The sequence below is a fragment of the Dromiciops gliroides genome, chromosome 3 (genome assembly GCF_019393635.1).
Source record: "Dromiciops gliroides isolate mDroGli1 chromosome 3, mDroGli1.pri, whole genome shotgun sequence".
Lineage (NCBI taxonomy): Eukaryota > Metazoa > Chordata > Mammalia > Microbiotheria > Microbiotheriidae > Dromiciops > Dromiciops gliroides.
In genome coordinates this window covers 604,416,646-604,434,687 of record NC_057863.1, presented here as the reverse complement: position 1 = coordinate 604,434,687, position 18,042 = coordinate 604,416,646, and the positions used below count along the sequence as shown (strand labels likewise).

The 18,042-nt window shown below is 43.8% G+C and overlaps 1 protein-coding gene across 2 annotated transcripts in view; it reads right to left on the bottom strand.

The window, feature by feature from the left end:
* The window catches only part of EYA3 (EYA transcriptional coactivator and phosphatase 3), a 111,829-nt gene that overhangs the window by 23,094 nt on the left and 70,693 nt on the right, over window positions 1-18,042 (bottom strand). Inside the window, exons 6-10 of one of the 2 annotated variants that reach the window (XM_043994930.1) lie at window positions 17,500-17,636; window positions 11,825-11,962; window positions 5,392-5,477; window positions 2,944-3,127; window positions 211-350 (exon numbers count right to left, since the gene is read on the bottom strand). In XM_043994930.1, coding sequence (XP_043850865.1) covers window positions 211-350; window positions 2,944-3,127; window positions 5,392-5,477; window positions 11,825-11,962; window positions 17,500-17,636 — 685 coding nt within the window. The remainder of the gene's footprint in view (window positions 1-210; window positions 351-2,943; window positions 3,128-5,391; window positions 5,478-11,824; window positions 11,963-17,499; window positions 17,637-18,042) is intronic. The other variant, XM_043994931.1, reaches the window with a different exon arrangement.

Below are 18,042 nucleotides of genomic sequence, written 5' to 3'. Positions count from 1 at the left end.
CTGGTCTCCAAGCTCTGCTTTGTCTGGCTAAGTACTCAAACACAGCTCATAGAAAAAAAACACACACACACACACACACACACACACACACACACACACACACACACACACACACACACACACACACACACACACACGCGCGCGTGCGCCAGGTGATGTCAGTGAACAGCAAAGAAAACTAAAGAGACAAAGAGCAGGAGATTCACACACTTCCAGCTCATTGTCTGGGGCAGGTGCAGCATCAGCTCTCCTCTTGCCCCGGTTCTTGGCAGGCGTGTTTTTCCTAGATTGCTCTTCAGCGTCCTTACTTGGCGTACCCCGGGACAAAGATGGGCTGGAGGAAGGGTCTCCTATAACAGAAACAGAGACATACAGTAAACTCTACTCAAAGATGTCAGCAATAGAGTTGGGAGAGTCTGTCCCAGGAAAGGTGACTTGATGGGTGTGACACCACACTATCTTCGGTCCCACCTCATGCCCATCACAGGGGCAAAGAGACTCCCATCAGTGCTGGGGGTAGTGTCACATGTCAAACAGAACTGCAAGGCAGCAGAATCCTTTGAAAGGCTGTCTCGCAGTTCAAAGTAAGAAACAAAACCCCTAACCCTAGCACCCATGTTCCCATTATTGGAATGTCCACTCTGAGTGTCAGGATAAGGAGACATACACTAAATGAAGGTACAGCTTTTATTGAGGGCTCTCTATGTGCTGTGGACTTCGCTGATTGCTGGGGGATACAGACACAAAATCGAGACAGGCCTCACCCTAAGGAGGGGGAAATTATGGTCTATTCAAAAACATAACCAGAAGCACTGTCTGTAATTGCAGAGAACTGGCAACAACCTAAATGTCCAACAGATGGTGAATGTCTAAATAAACCACTGTATGTTAATCAAAGGTTTTACTACAGTGCCAGTCAAATGAAAATAAGAGGATATGAAGAACATAGAGACTTGTATGAAGTAACATGAAGGTAAAAAAACAAGCAAACAGTATATACACTAAAATTATGGGGGTGGGGGGAATCTCTATCTACATCATATAACAAAGGATGAACAGAGGAGAGAAAAGGACAGAAAAGGAATCCCTAATAAGCTGTTATGGACTTTTTACATGGAGAAAATTATTTTTATGTGTAAATAGCTATAAATGTATGTTTATTGGTCACTGTTTTCTTCAACTACATAAAAGGATGATTTTAATAATATGTCCACTACTGGAGACAGAAATCTGATGTAGTATTCAGTAACAAACAGGCATCAAGGAAATGATTAGAATTTGTTTATTAGGTGCAATCACCATTTTGCACATCACAGCCTTCTTGCTCACATTTCTCCAGTGGGGCCTTCTGTGTACAGAATACCATCCTCGCTCCTCTGTCTGGCATCCAAGATCCTTGACAATCTCATTCCCATCTATCCCTGGTGCTCCCTGATACAAACCTTCCACTACTCCCAAATGGGTCTATTCACAGGCCTCTTGCTATGCTTTGGCATCAAACACTTCTGCCTCACCTCGATGCTCCAGCCACTCCTGCTCCCAAGTCTGCTTCTCTAAGTCCTGCCCTTTCCTCAGGGGGCACAGAGCCCTCTCTCTTCTTGGGCTTCCAGCAGCATTTGCTATCCGCACAAGGCTTTTTATACAGTGCTGTGTGTAGCCCGTGTCCCTTGCCACTCAACCTGGTTTATGTCATTTGATGTGTCGACAATGTGAGAACACTAACTAGTTAGTGAGCAGGGCAACATGGTACTCTGAGTGGTGTTGGGTTTGGGATCAAAGGTCTTGGGTTCAAATCCTGTCCTTGGGCCCCTGTTTCTGAATCTATAAAATGAGGGAACTGGCCAAATGACATCTAAAGTCCCTGCCAATCCTGTAGCTATGGTCTTTCGGTCAGAAAAATAAAATTGAAAATTTTACACAGCAGAAATTCTTACCTTTTCTTAGGGCTCCTGAACTTGGAAGTGAAATTAGATGATATCACTTTGGCCTAACCCTCACATTCTTGAGGTGTGAGTGTGAAACAGGACCACTAATTTAGGCAATTGCTTCCAAGTTATATGAGGCATAGGTAAACCGAACACTCATTTCCTCAAGATAGAGTAGGAACAAATGCACATCTAAGTGCACACAAAAATGCAAAGAAGCTGACGTCTAAAGTCCTCAATGAATCAAAGAATATCCTAATTTACAAGCAGCTGGCACACAGCAGGAACTTTTGAGGCTGCCTGCCTAAGCCTCCTATCTGTATCTGAACAAGAGTGCCCTCTACCTCTGCCTGAGAATCTGCCTGGCATGAAGGGGAACCCGGGCCAGCCAGGCCACTGTCTGGCATGTTTTTCCTGACGTCCAGCCTCCTGGCCTCCCTGCACCCTGTCCCTGCTGCTCCTGGTTCTGGCTCTGGGAGCCAAGAGAATAAGGCTGAGCCTTCTCCAATGGGATAGCTCTTTAGATCCCTGAAGACAGCTAGGATGTCCTCCTTAAGCCATCTTCTCCTCCAGAAAATCAGCTTAGGTCAGTTCCACATCATGAGGCTCCAGCCACATTTCTTACCCAATGTACTGGTTAGAAAAGTGCCCAGACATTCTGCAGCAGCATAGGACCAGCAGGTGCCCAGGGAGCCCTCACACAGACACAGGCTCACGCAACCTTGAGCATACACAGGAGGATGCTGCAGCTGCCTCCAGGGTCTGGCAATACCGTGTGACCATGGCAAGGGAGCAGGGGGAAAGAGCACTTGCTGACAAAGGCTCCAAGAACTGGGGCTTACATTCATCTGGTCCACTTGGATCACTGGCTCACAATATCAAGGAGAAAGATGACGTTCCAATGTACCTCATCCAGGGAAGACAGTCAAGCCGTGACGTTGTCTTAATACCGGCTAAATAAAAGGTCCCTTCGGTTATTAGGAAATACCTGTTAAAAGGAGTGACCAGGCTTACTCACCAGAGGGAAGTCTCTGTGCTGCTGGTGCAGGCACCATGACATTGGGCTTCTCGGTCTGGTATGTGGATGCTGCTAACGTGGGGTTCTCAGTGTCACTGTGGCTTTGGCCTGTGACCCCAAAGCTGGAGCTGGGGTAGCATGCCTGGTACTGACTCTGGCCAAGGATGGTGTATGTAGGATAGTCCTGGAGACCAGAAAAGGGAATTAGGAAGGGACAGACAACATTCACTTCAGGCTCTCCATTTTAAAATGATACTCTTCAGAGGAACTGTGTGGGTAAATAATGTCTGAAAAGTAGCTTTAATAATGCCAGTTACTGTGGGAATACTCAACCTCAATGTTTTCTACAATTCTACAGACACTCCTGTCAGTGTCAGATAAGCAGCTATGTGGCTAACAGAGAAGAGAACCATTAACAACAAATCACCGGGCAAGGGATGTGGGGCAGGGGGACAATCACATAAAGACACAACCCCTCCTTATCCCCCCCCAGGCTAGTTGACACAGAGAAGAAAGTGAACAACACAAGACAATACATAAACAGTAAGGGCCATCAGCATGTGCGAGGAAGGGAAAGTATCATGGTGGTTCAGAATGGCCCAGGAAGGCTTCAGAGAAGCAATCAAACTTGAGCTGGGCCTTAGACAAGGAAGGATGTACAGAGAGGAGGACGTGGGGTAGGATGATCATGAGCAAACGTGTGGGCCCAGAAACTGAAGAGGAACGCTCACTTGGTTCCCTTCTGGAAAGTAAGCAGATAAGCCGGCATTATGTACCAAGGGCCCGTCAGGGGCTGGAAAAGCCGGTTGGGGGCTGGCCTCTGGGAGGCCTTTAGTGCTTGAGGGGTCTGTGCCTGATCCTGCAGACAGTGGAAGGGAGAGATACAATGGGAGCAGTGCTTTCACAAGATTTTCCCACTAGTGTGTACAGAAATGATGAGAACAGAGAGAGATCAGATGGGGAAACTGAGGCCTGGAGGGACTCAGGGACTGGCTTGGGGTCCCAAGCTAGCAAAGGTCTGAGGGGGTGTCTGCACCAACGCCTTTTTGAATCCTGACCCAGCAATGCCCTACCGTGTACTCCATGCTGGAGGTGCTCAGCCAGGGGCAGGCAGAGGCATCAGGAGTGGAGGAGGACACAACGAACAGAGCTCAGGCCTGGGCCTGAGAGGAGGACTCTGGTCTGGGACGCCAGCAAGTCAGAGAAGAACGGTGCAGGTGGTTGGTGGAGCAGGAGAGATGAAGAGGCTGCTCTAAGAAGCAACTGGTAAATGCCATGGCCCCCAGCTGTTGCTCTGGCTGTCCCCCATACCTGGCCTGCATTTTCCTCCTCACCTCTGCCTTCTGGCTGTCTTTAAGTCTCGGCTCAAATCCTGCCTTCTAGGGGAAGCCCTTCCTGCTCTCCCTTATGCTCGGGCCTTCCCTCTGTGCACCATCCCCAGCTGTTCCTTAGATAGCATGCTTGTTCACCGTTGTTGTCTGTGGCAAGGACTGGGAGGTCCTTGGGAGCAGGGGCCGTCTGTGACCTTCCTCTGCATCCTCAGTCCTTAGCTCAATGTCTAGCACATAGAAGGAGCTAAATTCATGTTTACTAACTTACTCGAGGCCAGGAGAAAGGTAAAAACTAGAGATATGGGGAGGGGAAGGGGCCTGGTGGCAGGCTTTTGTACAGAAGGGAGAGCTGTGGGGGTAAAGGAAGATGAGGCCTTTTCCGATGGCCTTCCTCGACTGCTGGTGCCCATTCCTGCCCAAACTATCTTGGCTTTATTTTGCATTCATTTCACATGAAATGTGCATGCTATCTTCCTTAATAGAACAGAAGCTCCTGGAGAGCAGGCACCATTTCATATTCATCTTTGAATGCCAAGTGCCTGGCATCTACAAGAACACAAGGGCAGAGAGGCCCAAGAATGAAGCTCTGAACTCAGAGTCTAAGAAGGCGATGAGGAACCAGTAATGGGGAAAAAGGGCACATTCAAAAATGTAGGAAAAGAATAAGGGCAAAACAGGTCACATACATGGAGGGAGGCATTTCAAGATAGAATGAGTGGCAGGGGAGGGCCAGGGGCAACAGCATCCAATGCTGCAGAGAAAGTAAGAAGAATAAGGACTGATATCCATGTGAACTGCCAAGTGGATCGGGGGACTAAGGCCAAGGGGACTAGAGAGTGTGACATGCTAAATCTGTCTGGGGAAGGAAGGAGAGATAAAGGAGGCGGCTCTGTGAGGGTGGATGAGCAGGGAGGGGACAGCAGGGCCTTGGAGCTGCTGACAATCAGGGACGCGCTCCATAGCTATTCAATTACAGGCGATTGGGGGGTAGGAGGGATGTCTCCAAGACTTGGGGCTGGGAGTGGGAATAAGTGTACATCTGAAGGCAGAAGGGAAAGAAGGATTGGAGAAGAAAGGTAACCTGGATTAGCGAATAGGAATGGAGAGAGCCAATTACCTGGTTTGAGATGCTGGCAACTGCTGATGCTGGAATATTGGCAATTGTGGATGAAGAGGAGATCAGGCTGGCATTGGTACTTGAAGCTGCAAGATTCAGAGTGTCAAAAGATATTAGCATACGATCTCGCAGCTCTGAAAGTCCAGAAGAGGCTGCAAATGCATTAAGTGTGTAGGGCAACAGGGCGCAGGCTACACACACTTTGGCCAAGAAGGCGGCAGTGGGTCCCATACTATCAGGATCAAAGTTCCCCAAACCGGACCAGACATCTAGTTATAAACAGAAGACCCCTCAACTGTCCCTGGCTTGGGAAGCTCACTACTTAAAACTCAAGTTCTCAAGTTCCTAAGGCAGCACACACAATGTATCCTCATGAGAACAATGGCACAAGTTAGACACACATGTAACCCCGTGACCCCAGCGCATCATCTCTGGCTGCTGGAGAATGAATCATCTGTAATATGACCTGCTGAGGGAAGTCAATAGAAACTCACAAAATCTCTATGATAAATCCACGTGTATGGGCTGTTTGGCTCCATGATCCCCAAATCCTGGAATTCCTGGAGTGAAATAATTACTGTGGACAGGCACTGACCTTCTAAGTCCCTTTAAGACACATTATCTTCCTTGCATGTAATAAGCCCTTAATAAATCTCTGTTGGAATAACTTAAGATAATGTCTTAAACCTGATTATTAGAATCTATTTTGTTTGACAGACAATGAAAGAATGAATAAGTGAATAAAAAACCATTTAATAAATGCTTACTATGGACTAAGCAAAGTGATAAGCCAAGACTACAATAGAGATAGCAACAGCAAGAATACAATATGAAAAACAAAAGTTCCTACCCACAAGGAGCTTACATTCCAATAGGATAAAACACAAATGGGGGAGTGGTAATGGGGGCTGGATGTTTTGGTTTCTTTATTCATAGAGCTGGCACTTGACAATGAACTGACACACACCTTTTCTAGGAATGGTATTATTGATTCATTTCCTGTTTCTCAGCCCAAGAAAACAGGACAGGAGAGAGGAGACAGTGGAGGGCAAAATGACTGGAGTGCAATGGGGCAGGAAGAGGTGGACTCCCATCAAGCATGGCCCCAGGGTGGGATCTAGAAAGAAGGCAACACCTACCCTGACCGGTATGAAGGAACTTGCCAATAAACCCAGAGAAATGCAGAAAACGACTTTTTCTGGTCCCAAGAAGGACAGTCTAGTGCAAGCTACTGAGACATGCTGACATATGCCAAGAAATCCTCTTCACTGTCTACACTAATGCATAAATTAAGTCCCCCAAGGTCCTTTGGGTTGGGAACTAACTGAAATGAAGGGTCTCCAGAGACCTCAGCACGGCTCCAAGGGCAGATGTGGAGAAGAGGAGAGCCAAGGTAACCTGGTATCTGCCTATAGCTCACCTCCATGGTGCTTCCCAGGTTATGACTCTGCACCTTGGAGATGCTAACTTGGATCTTTCCTCCCTCTTATTCATAGAAAGGATCACAATGAGTGCCAGTTCACAAGTGTTACACACACCAAAAAGGCTTCATCATCAGGAGAATTAAAATAGTTGAGGCCCACTTTTCGTTAGTCATTGTAATTGTCAAGAACCAACAGGGTAGATGAAGAGGTAACAAAAACCTCAACCATTCAAAAGGAAGAATCCATCAGTGTCCAACTCTGTCCCTAAGGTGCCCTACAAAGAAGGCAGCATGATCGCCTGAATAAATGGTTAAGTGAATGAATGTTAACAAGATTCCAGTCAGACGGGTAAATAATATTAGACAGTAACCCCCCCCCCCCCCCCCCCCCGTTTACTGACACAAAGAATGTGACTTGCCAAAGGTCACATGATGAAGTCACTCTCATGAATCCTCCACAGTGCTGAGGATGGGAGGGGAGAACGGGGGTGTTTAGACCCGCTAAGCATCAGTTCCTGGAGCCCCTTCACTGACATTTTGGGTTTTCTTGGCAGAGGGTTTTGCCATTTCCTTCTCCGGCTCTTTTTTTTTTTTTGGCAGGGCAATGAGGGTTAAGTGACTTGCCTAGGGTCACACAGCTAGTAAACATCTGTGGCTTGGATTTGAACAAGTCCCTGAGGTATAGGTAACTTTAAATGCTAGAAAGTTTTTCCTTACATTAACCTTTGATCTTCCTCTCTACAAGTTTTGCCATTTGCTCCTATATCTTTTCTTAGGCTCAAGTAAAACAAGTTTATTTCCCCACCCCACCCCTTAACTTAAGATAGCCATTCAAAATCTTGAATACTATCTACTCCTCACCCCAACATTTTCTCTTTTATGGTTAACTTTCTCTGATCTTACATGATATAGTCTCCTGATTCAGAAAGCCTGCCTAATGCCTCATCTATTTTTTCTTTATATCCTGACGATCTGTAGCACCAGGCCACCGTAAAATTCATTTCTCCCTGCAGTAATCTTTATCCAAATGTTTTCAATTGTGCTTCCCTGCTTTGGTTACTGGGATCCAATGTAGGCCACAGTTCTGTATGAGCGTGACTATATGGCTGTGGGTCCGACCATACATCTCTTACGTTAGTTCACCATTTTTTCCCTTGTAAATGGAGATGAACAGGCTTAGACCTGAACCATCTAATGCCTTCCTTCAAAGTGACCTCACATCTCATTGGGCCTTGACAACAGCATCTCAGACAAGGCAATGCCAACAAGAAGCAGGCCTGCCATCCCTATTAAGGGCCTAATTACAGCTATTCTGTTTCACGGCTACATGAGAACAGAGAAACAAGAACACAAGATGGAATGTAGCAAGGAAAGGCCACTCACCTAGCTTGTCTATCCTCATCTATTCGGTGGTTTGCAGGTCATGAAATCAAAGGGGGGAATGGAAAGGACACATGCAACTACAAGTATCTTGACAGGTGCTCATGTTTTCTATTTCTGTTCCCCAGCTAACGGACGGATAAGTTAAGTGCAGGTTAAGCCAGGTAGTCAGGTAGTATCAAATTCATGAGATTGCCTTGTAGTTTAGAATGAGTTTCTGGCTACCACAGCAGGGACAAAGTTTGTCTAATAAAATACAGGGGCCTGGTAGGAAGTTAGTGATATTCAATAGCTTTTCTATGCACAGAATCATGGAACTTTAGAAGTAAAAGGATAAGCTTAGTATTGTGGAAGGGGTGCCAATCCTGGGGTCAAAGGATATGGATTTGAATCCAGATCCTGCTATTAAATGGACTCTGAGCAAGTCACTTTATCTCATCTGCAAAATGAGGGGGTTCAATTAGATAACGTGTAAAGTTCCTCCCAGCTCCAGGCCAATGATCCTTGGATCTCATTAGTTAAAGGAACAAGAGGCTAGGTCCTTAATTTTATAAATTAGGAAACTGAGGTACAGAAAGAGGGAAGTGAAATCACCTGTGCCTCATGGCAGAGCAGGGATATGACCAGCATCAGCAATTAAACAAATACATATAAAACTTTAACCTCAATAATTATGTTCCATAAATATCACCACTAAATAGCCATGTCCCCCCAAAATACTTTGCTAGTCATCCTGAAAATTAAAGAGATGGTGGGTTAGGAATGGGAGGAATTCTACATGGTCTAAGCTTCCACAAATCACAGATGTAGCAGAACACCCTCCATGTTCTGGGTGTACAAAGATGAGTGAAATTTTGGAGAAGTGAATGACAACTTATTTCTCCAAGAGGGAGTTCCCACAGTAACAGGCAACTTTTCCCAACTAGCAAATTTCAATGGACAGAGACAATAGCTTAGGCTTAATCAACAACAACATTCCACGAAATCATGGGTCTTATCCCAGGGAAGAAGGTGAAATCTCAGTGAAAAAAGAAATCCCTGGCATGGTTGGTCACACTGTATGACAGAAATGAGAGCCATTCCCTAAAAATAGTTTGGTCGAGGGACTCCCTTAGTTATAAGAACATATGACAAACAAGTAGTGGAGGGACAAGCTGAGTGGAATGTTTGGGGCATTCGTAAGGATAAGAAAAGTTACTATTCCCCAAGGGTTAACTTCAGGAGCAAGAAGGAACAGTCTTTAGTGTATTGGTTCAGAGAGGTAAGATGTTAATTCCCTCCAACAAAGCGGGAAGGCAAAGACTGAATGGGCCCCCAAACTTAATCAGTCAACAAGCATTTATCAGTCACCCATTCTGTGCCAGCCACTATACTAGGATGATGGAGATACACTGACTAAAAGGACACAATCCCTTTCTTTAAGAAGCTTATTATCCCACTGTGGGGACAACCAAAATATACAAAATAATACAAGGGATTTTTGAGGGAAGAGTCTGGGTAGCTGGAGAGAGGGATGGGATTAGGAAAGGTCTCATATAGAATGCTGGGGATCGAGTTGAGTTTTGAAGGAAACCAGAGACTGGTGTGGGCATTAAAAGGCAAACAGAAGAGTAGGAGAGCAAGCAAACAGCAACAGTGAGCCACAGGAGAAAAAGGAGGGGAGAGAGAGAGGGGAGGGAGGGAGGGAGGAATCACTTCAGTAGCTGTGTGGAAGATGAATCAGAGTACCAGCCTGATATAACTGATAAATTCTGCTGCACAGAACTAATTTACTTCCTGCTCATCTGGGGCAAATTAGGGATATTAGAAATTAAGTGCATTTTGTACAAAACTGCACTAGGCCAAATTAATGTAATATTATCCTGTTCAATCTCTCAATGTAAAATCTTCTAAAAGTAAAGAAGGTGTATCATCAACATATGCTTCTCCTTAGTTCAGTGATGTTTGATTTCTTTGGGAGGGAGTATATCCTCCACCAACGTAGATTGCTACTCATCTAACCACCTGGATTGACTGTCAGAGAGATGTGGCTAAAACCCACAATTAATCATCCTATAGGTCAATATGATGATGAATCCCTCGTAACTTAGCTAAGTTAATCCTCAAACGACAGATGGTCTTTGTCATATTCCATGATCTGCCATTAATTTTACAATCCCTTTTATTTCCTCCATCTTCTGCCCTAATAAATCTGATGGAGTTTTGTTTTGATTTCTTTTTTTTTTCTTTAAGAAATTATGGGAGTAAATCAGGGTAGTGAAGAAATAAAGCATAAACTGGAAAACATTTCTTGGGCATCAGAACAAAAAGTTTAGCTGTGCTAGGGATCAACATATTTGTTTTAGATCTAGGAGTTAGCTCCCCAATTTAAGAGCTAGATGGATTTCAGTTTGCAAGATAAAAGTCAACAGAAGTGGATGAGAGAAGGCACAGCAGGTTCCTTACTCACCATTCAGCACCAAATCAGCATCTACAAAGATCTAGTAAATAGAGGCTCTTGGAAAAGAGCCTCTCCTATGGAGGGGCTCTGAACTAGCCTTCCCTAATTTCCTGACCACTCTTCCTTCTCCCTTCAAGCCAAAGGAGCAAAGTCGAAGCCTGAGCTGAGCAGTGCTCCTCCCACAGGGCTGAGGCTGAGCATTGTGGTGGACTTCCTTTCTAGTCCTTATAAAACTTGAACACAGAGAAGCAACCCAGAGGCAGTAGGGAGCCATGGCAGGAGGAGGGGAGTGACCTGTTGAGAGTCTGAGGTAGATGTGCCCTAAAACAGGTAGGTGCTCTGATGACATTCTCAGGCAAATCCTGGTGCATGGAACTCACAGAATCTTCATCTTTACACAGGATGACACTGAGGCCCAGGGAGGCACAAAGCTAGGGAATGACTGAGCCTGGTTTCCCAACTCCTCATTTGCCATCCTCTCCTGCTAAACTGAGCTGCCACAATCCTCTCGCTGGAACATGGGCACAAAGCAATCTGTGTGATGGACTACAGAGGAAGTGATTATAAAGAACAGTGTGCCGGAGCCAGCTCACCCTGGCTGGCAAGAGCCACTTCGACATGTTTCAGTTAGAGCATTTACAGTTCAGAAATTGGCAAATACTACCAATTAGGGCATGTTAACAATGCAGATTGAATGTAAAATTTGTCGTGCACACAGTATTTCCCCCACAGGGAGATGGTTGTTAAACACATACCAGCACAATCCTGGTTATAAACCACAAGACATTCCACACCTCATGTCTTCCCAGGGAAACCTTTCATACCAACAACCTCTCCAAGTTCCAGATCACAAAGTACACTCTCCACACTAGCTTGCAGCACTGCTAAGACCCTGGTTTTTAGCCTTTCTCCACACTAACATGCACACAAGCATGCTTTTAGCTCTACTGTGGCAGCTCATAAGCCCAAAAGCAGGATGCATGGTACAACTGACATTCCAAGAGCTAAGCTACAGTGCTATTTGGGTGGGCAGGGCTGGTGTCTGCCTTGGCTCACCAAACACAGAATGCATGCACAAATTCACATCGCAACCCTTCTGTTTAGGGAGGCAGAGCTTCCCCGACCATCGGGAGAAATATGAAGACGTAAAAACAAAACAAAACAAAAACAACAAAACCATGCCTCTTTACCTTGAATGGGATAAGAGTAATGTGCTGGGCTTGGCTGGCCTGTGGTTAGCCCTGTAGTGCAGGTAAGAACACTGTGTTGACTTGGAGCTGGAGTCTGAATTAAACCACTTTCAGGTTTCATACCTGGCCACAATGCACCTGAATCAGATAAATTGGACCAATTACAAACGAAATACCAGGACCAAAGGCATGTCTGTTGCCTGAAAACGTCAGCCAGTTGTTCTACGTCATAGAAAAGAGTTAAAGCTGCTTGTAAGAGAAAATTGTTGATCCTCCTAAAGTTAGTTATATTCAACTAACAAATAAATGTACATAGTATTAGAACGAGGCAAGAAAGAACAAAGACAAGACATTATCTTGCTGAAGCCAATGGCCTCAATGAGTCACACAGGCTCATTTCAACGCTCTGGGGAAATTCACCAACTTTCAGCAGTGAAATGAAGGCCAAGATGGCATCTAGCTCCGTGATCCAGAGAGGCTGTTAGGCCCTAATTATTCTGGACTTCATGCTGGCCTCTCCACAGGAAAATGTTTTCATCTCAGTTACCAAGGATACTTCATTTATTGGTCACTGCCCAAGGGGATCCACATAAGTGTCAGGTTTCTACAAAAATCACTTACTCCTTTAGACAAATTTTTTAAAAAAATCCATCTTTTACCCACTTTGGGTGGATATCTTTTTAAAATACATCAAATATAAATATAAATAAGTATATATCTCTATATCCCTGGGCCTTCTTAAAAAGTACCTTGAATAGAATTAAGCCCCTTCCAGTGCACATGAACAATGACTGTCCTGTAATAAAGTGATAGTCTCAGGGGCTGCTGCACGTATAAAATTGCCTGCTCCTCCACTCGCCAGCTCTAGAATATTGTATGTTTTACACTTGTGTATCTGCTTCTTTCATCTCTTCATTTGTAACAGCTGTTACAAGTCCCATTCTCCAACATAATCCTCCAAAAGCCTCAGTAAGGAGTGGAGGTGACCATGGAATCTCAAAAGACTAGGTCAATCGAGTATAATAAGCTCCTACCAAGCCGGAAAGGCTCTGAGTAAAGGCTTAGTAATGACTGTATTTCTGTGGGTTTTTTACCCCAAGTTGGTCAGCCATAGCTGATGGTCACAGAAACTCATGGGAGATCATCAACCAAGGTATGGAGGGGCTATGCCTTGTGTCAGACTGGGGAATGCTAACAGATAAAATCACAGATCATTTGAAATACTGAAGTAACCTGTAGTCTAGAACACCAGATCAAGAACTGTTTCTTTCAAAAAGGGTAGAAAAGCTGCTAAGGGTCATCACTGGCTGGCCAATCAGCTGCTGGCCATGAGTTTTGTGACTACTCTTTCTAGTGCTCATTGGCTTGGATGCTTCTTTCTTAATTTTTTTTTGGGGGGGGGGTGGTGGTGGCTAAGTTTGCCTGAAGAGTCATTAGTATCCCAAGATGTAGTTCAGAGCAGGTTTGTGCATAAGAAACATGAAATCAGTGTCAAGGTCACACTAGAGAGGCAACAAGGTGGCCCAGTGGATAGAGCACCAGGACTCTCAAGACACTAGCTGGGCAAGTGACTTAACCTCTGTCTGCCTCGGTTACCCCAAGCATAAAACTGGGACTCACTTTGCAGGGTTGTTGTGAGGATCAAATGAGATAATATCTGTAAAGCACTTAAAACAGTGCCTGGCACATAGTAGGCACTAGAAAAATGCTTATTCTCTTCCCTTCCCTTAAATTTCAGTATTAATTTAGTCTATGTACCCCTAAACCAAAGAGGATTCACTAACAGTACAATAAACTTAATTCTTTAAGTCCGAGGATTGGCACTCCTTCAGCTGGCCAGATGTTTCACTGCTATTTTTGAAAGCTGGTTGTCAGATTTGTTTAATACAACTTTTAGAAGTAAATGAAGCTGTGGAAATTTCAATGAGGAAAACAATGAAGGTGTAGTAGCTGTTGTGTCCAAGTGATGAGGAAAATAGCAAGTGAGTTCAAATTCTATTCTTCCTTGATGATTCTCTGAGTTCATTTATTTGGGAAGGCCAAAGAAAAGCACCCCTAAGGTAGACTGGAAGAGCTCCCCTACGCCAGGGCAAAGCAATGCTTTTCTGAAATGTTTAGGGGATGCCCCAGATCCTCTCTCTGGCTCCACTGCCGCCTTTGGTTATTATGACATTCTATCACTCTGTATACTAGTCATCTGACTCTCTTTTAATAAGGTTCAACCTCCCCATGGCAATATGTACTAGATGATTTTGAAGATCTCTGGTCCTCATATGTGAATATGAGGACCAGAGATCTTCAAAATCATCTAGTACAATATCCTCATTTTACAGAGGAGGAGACCAGAGGCTAGGGGCAGGACAGAGTGACTTACACAGTGGAGGGCCCAGAATTAGAACTTAGGTCCTTCCAACTCATGGTCTTCTGCACCATGCCCTAACACCATACTGTCTCCAGGCACTTTCCTCCCATTCTCTAAGACTTTATTTTGTACATTCCTCACTAACATGATAAAACGTAGCCTAGGTAGCCTCAAACCAATGTCTACAAGCTCCCTGGAAAACCAAGGCTTGTTATGGGTAGTTACAGGGCTCCCCGGCAGCAGTGGTCCTTCCTATCAACCCTCCACCCTCCATTCACATGTATGTGTGTGTACATACACAAACACACATGCATACCACACACACGCACAGTAATGAGCAGCACTGAACCAGATTCCTAGTGAGGGTTAGTTTAGTTAATACCTGAAAAGTACTTCATTGCTGAAAAACATGGGACAGATGATCTCACTTTGTCTCTGTTGAGTCAGCAGATCTGATAGTGAGCTATTATTTGATTAAAAAATGGAGGTAAGCAACCACGAAGGACATGAAAAAAAAACCAGGCCCCTTTTTTCAAATATCTCTCATATGAAACAGAAAAGCATCATCCCGTATCTATCTCCTGCTCCCACATATTAGAGGAGATGACATCCCCTCTCATCTCCTTCCAAAGAGATCATCTAATCACCACCTCCAAGCTTCTCCATTTCAGACCCACCACTGAAAACAGATGATTATTCTCTACGGTGGTCAATAATAGGGGCATTTCCAAATACCTCTGGCCATTATCCATGTTTCAGAGTCTTTTTTACAATCCTGTGAATGTCTAGAACAAAGAGAGACTGAATTGAGACCAATAGGGCATCTTTTTTTAAGGGGGTGAACACTTTCTTTAAAATTATATAAACATCCTCAAACAAATTCTCCTGTAAAGCTGTGTAGAAACAAAAGTCTCATCATAATAAGAAAACCAGCAGACAGCACATTTACATAATAATTAAGCTGCAGTTTACACTTCTGAAGATCCCTGTGATTTGCAAAGGGATTTCCTTGTAACAGCTCTGTCTGATAGATAGAAGTTTATTATCACCCATTTACAGATGAGAAAAGAGAAGCTCAGTTAGATTAGGCAATCTGCTCATCCATGGTCACGTACAACTGGGGAAAATCACAGAATGTCAGGAAGGGAGCTCAGAAGCAACAGAATCTAACCAGGCCTTGAACAAGAAGCCACTCTACAACATCCCTGAAAAGTGGTTCTCAGCCACTGCATGAAAATGTCCAGGAAGGGGTCCCCACTATCTCAAGAAGCAGCATTCCCAATGGGCATTCCACTTTGGGGCAGTTTTTATAGTCAGGGAGTTTTCCTTTCCTAGAAACAAACCTACATTTACTTATTTCATAACCTGCCCCATTGCTGAGTTTTGACTCCTAAAGCCAAAGACAAGTTTCATCCCTCTTCCACAGAGGAGTGTGCAAGCCACTTGACAGTGGACTTCTTATCACTCTCAGACTTCTAAGACTTCTCTTCTTTAGGCCTAACATGCCCAGATTCTTCAAACGATGCTTATACCTTATGGCCCCTGTTCCCAAACGTTATGTTCCCAACAAGAATCTACCCCAAACCTAAACCCAGTCAGTCACACATTACTTAAAGTCAAATCAAATGAATAATGATGAGGTGATATTAGACTGTTCCTGCCTAGTTTTGAAATATTTTGAAATATCAGCTTTCCTCACTGTTGAAAAGCCACCCCCCCACTGCAGCCCCCATTTTATCTAACCAAAATTAAGGTTAGTTTTGATGGTTTCCTTGACAGTATATGCAGGGATTCTCTCTACTTTTTAATTTTCACAAATATGATAAATAGATCATAAAGAATATTTTTAAGAGATGTTGTTATCAATGGTAATTTAATGCTTTCGTAAATGCTCAACAGAAACACAGGCTTCTAGCAAAATACATTAAAAACGACACTTTACAAAATTTCCTTCTAATTTAAAAAATAAAGCAAAATTAATGAATCTCTTTAATTATAACATTCACATTCAGGTGTCCACTTGGTATCATATTGAGAAGTGAGGAGCTGGACAGTCTGAGTGCTACCCTGGTAAGCATATGGAATGTTGGAAGGTGTCCCAGTGCACAGGAGAGAGTTCTATGGAAGAATGGGAGAACATGGACAAGAAGCACAGAGGATAAGGTCTGTATGGGCTCTGCCTTACATAGTTGGAAGGGTTAGGTGGTCAAGTATATGACAAAACATCTGAATAAGGGAATTGGCTGATAACTTGATAGGCATGGATAACAATGTAAGCAGGGGATGAGACAGTTTTTTTAAAAAAGAAAGGAAAAAAAAAGAAAAGAAAAAACTCTGGAACGCCTTCACTGACCTAGTAAACACTGTCATAATCATTAGGTCCACTCCTTCAGTTGGCCAAGATCAAGGTATAACATGTAGTCTGGGAGTGATAAAAACTGGGCTTTCTACCACTGCCACACAAAGGCCAAAGTGGCCTTAAAAAAACCCAACCAAACAAAAAAACCAAACCACCAGTGGAAGCCAAAGGCAGCTACCACTGCTATAGTTTCTTGATGTCTGGTGAATACCAGGCAGTCAGAAAAATACAGCTTTTCATATCAATGGTAAGCAGATGGAAACCTTATTAGCACACTGCAAAAACCTCATTTTGAAAAAAAAATCTAGAAATGACCTTAGTTGCTAATAACTTTTGGTAAAAGATGGCTTCACGGCTTAAGAACAGAATAAATGCACATAAATGTTACTGGTATTATTACTGTTACAGAAAGTTTGCATTTTTTCCACATGAAGTATATCTTTGACTTAAGGAGAATAAGCATTTGATAAGAGTCAGAACCAAAGCAGGAAACTACTGTCAAATACAGCACAATATTCTCAGAGGGGGCAAGGACTTCAAAGAACTTTAGTCTACCTAGTTGCAACAGCAAAGAGTTGATTACTTACCTCCTCCCAGAGTATTTCTTAAGTACCCACTGTGGGTGGTAGTAGTATATTCCGCACAAAATAAATTCAACAAACACAGTCTAAGCCCTCAAGGACCTTACCTGAAACTAAGGGTGAATTTTATTTTCCTCCTTTCCCACAGAGCTAATGACTTAGACATGAGATTTACGAGGCTCTCAAAAGGGATTTCTGAGGCACAGTTTTCAGTCTCATGTATCATGCACACTGCTGACATCCAACATACATGTAGATGAGACAAAGAACAATCTCTGGTCCTTCTGATGTCAGCCATGCCCGCTGTTTTGGGAAGGAAGTTTGTAGGATTATGATCAATATCCCTAGAGATTACTTAAATAATGTGCCTTACCAAAAGGAGGTAGTCCATAGGTTTGGGTTGCCTGAGGGTAGACAGCATAGGGTTGGGACTGCTGAAGTGTTTGGTACTGAGTCTGGCCCGAGTAAGCAGTCTCCGATACAGGGACTGAAAGGATATGTGCATAAGGTCTAGAAAAATTAAAAACAACAAACAAGTTGTTTACATTAGACAGATCCGTTCTATACATTTCAAAAAGCATTTAATGAGTACCTACTATGTGCTAAACATGGCATGGTATACAAAGTACAGATACAGCCCCTACGCTAGATAGTTTACAAGTATGACAGACAGGACATGGAAACAACTATTACAGGTAGAATACCATGGTTGCCACAAGTGAGGTACAAATCATGTACTACAGGGGCAGAGAAAATGTACAAATGGTGGTATCTAAATTTGGGGGGATTCAGTGGGTAGAGGTTATGGAAAGCTTAATAGAAGTAATGGCGATTGAACTGGGTCTTAAAAGATGGGTAGAATTTCCCCAAGGGGAAATGGGAAAGAGATAAAAGAGTAAGTCAAGGACAAGCAATA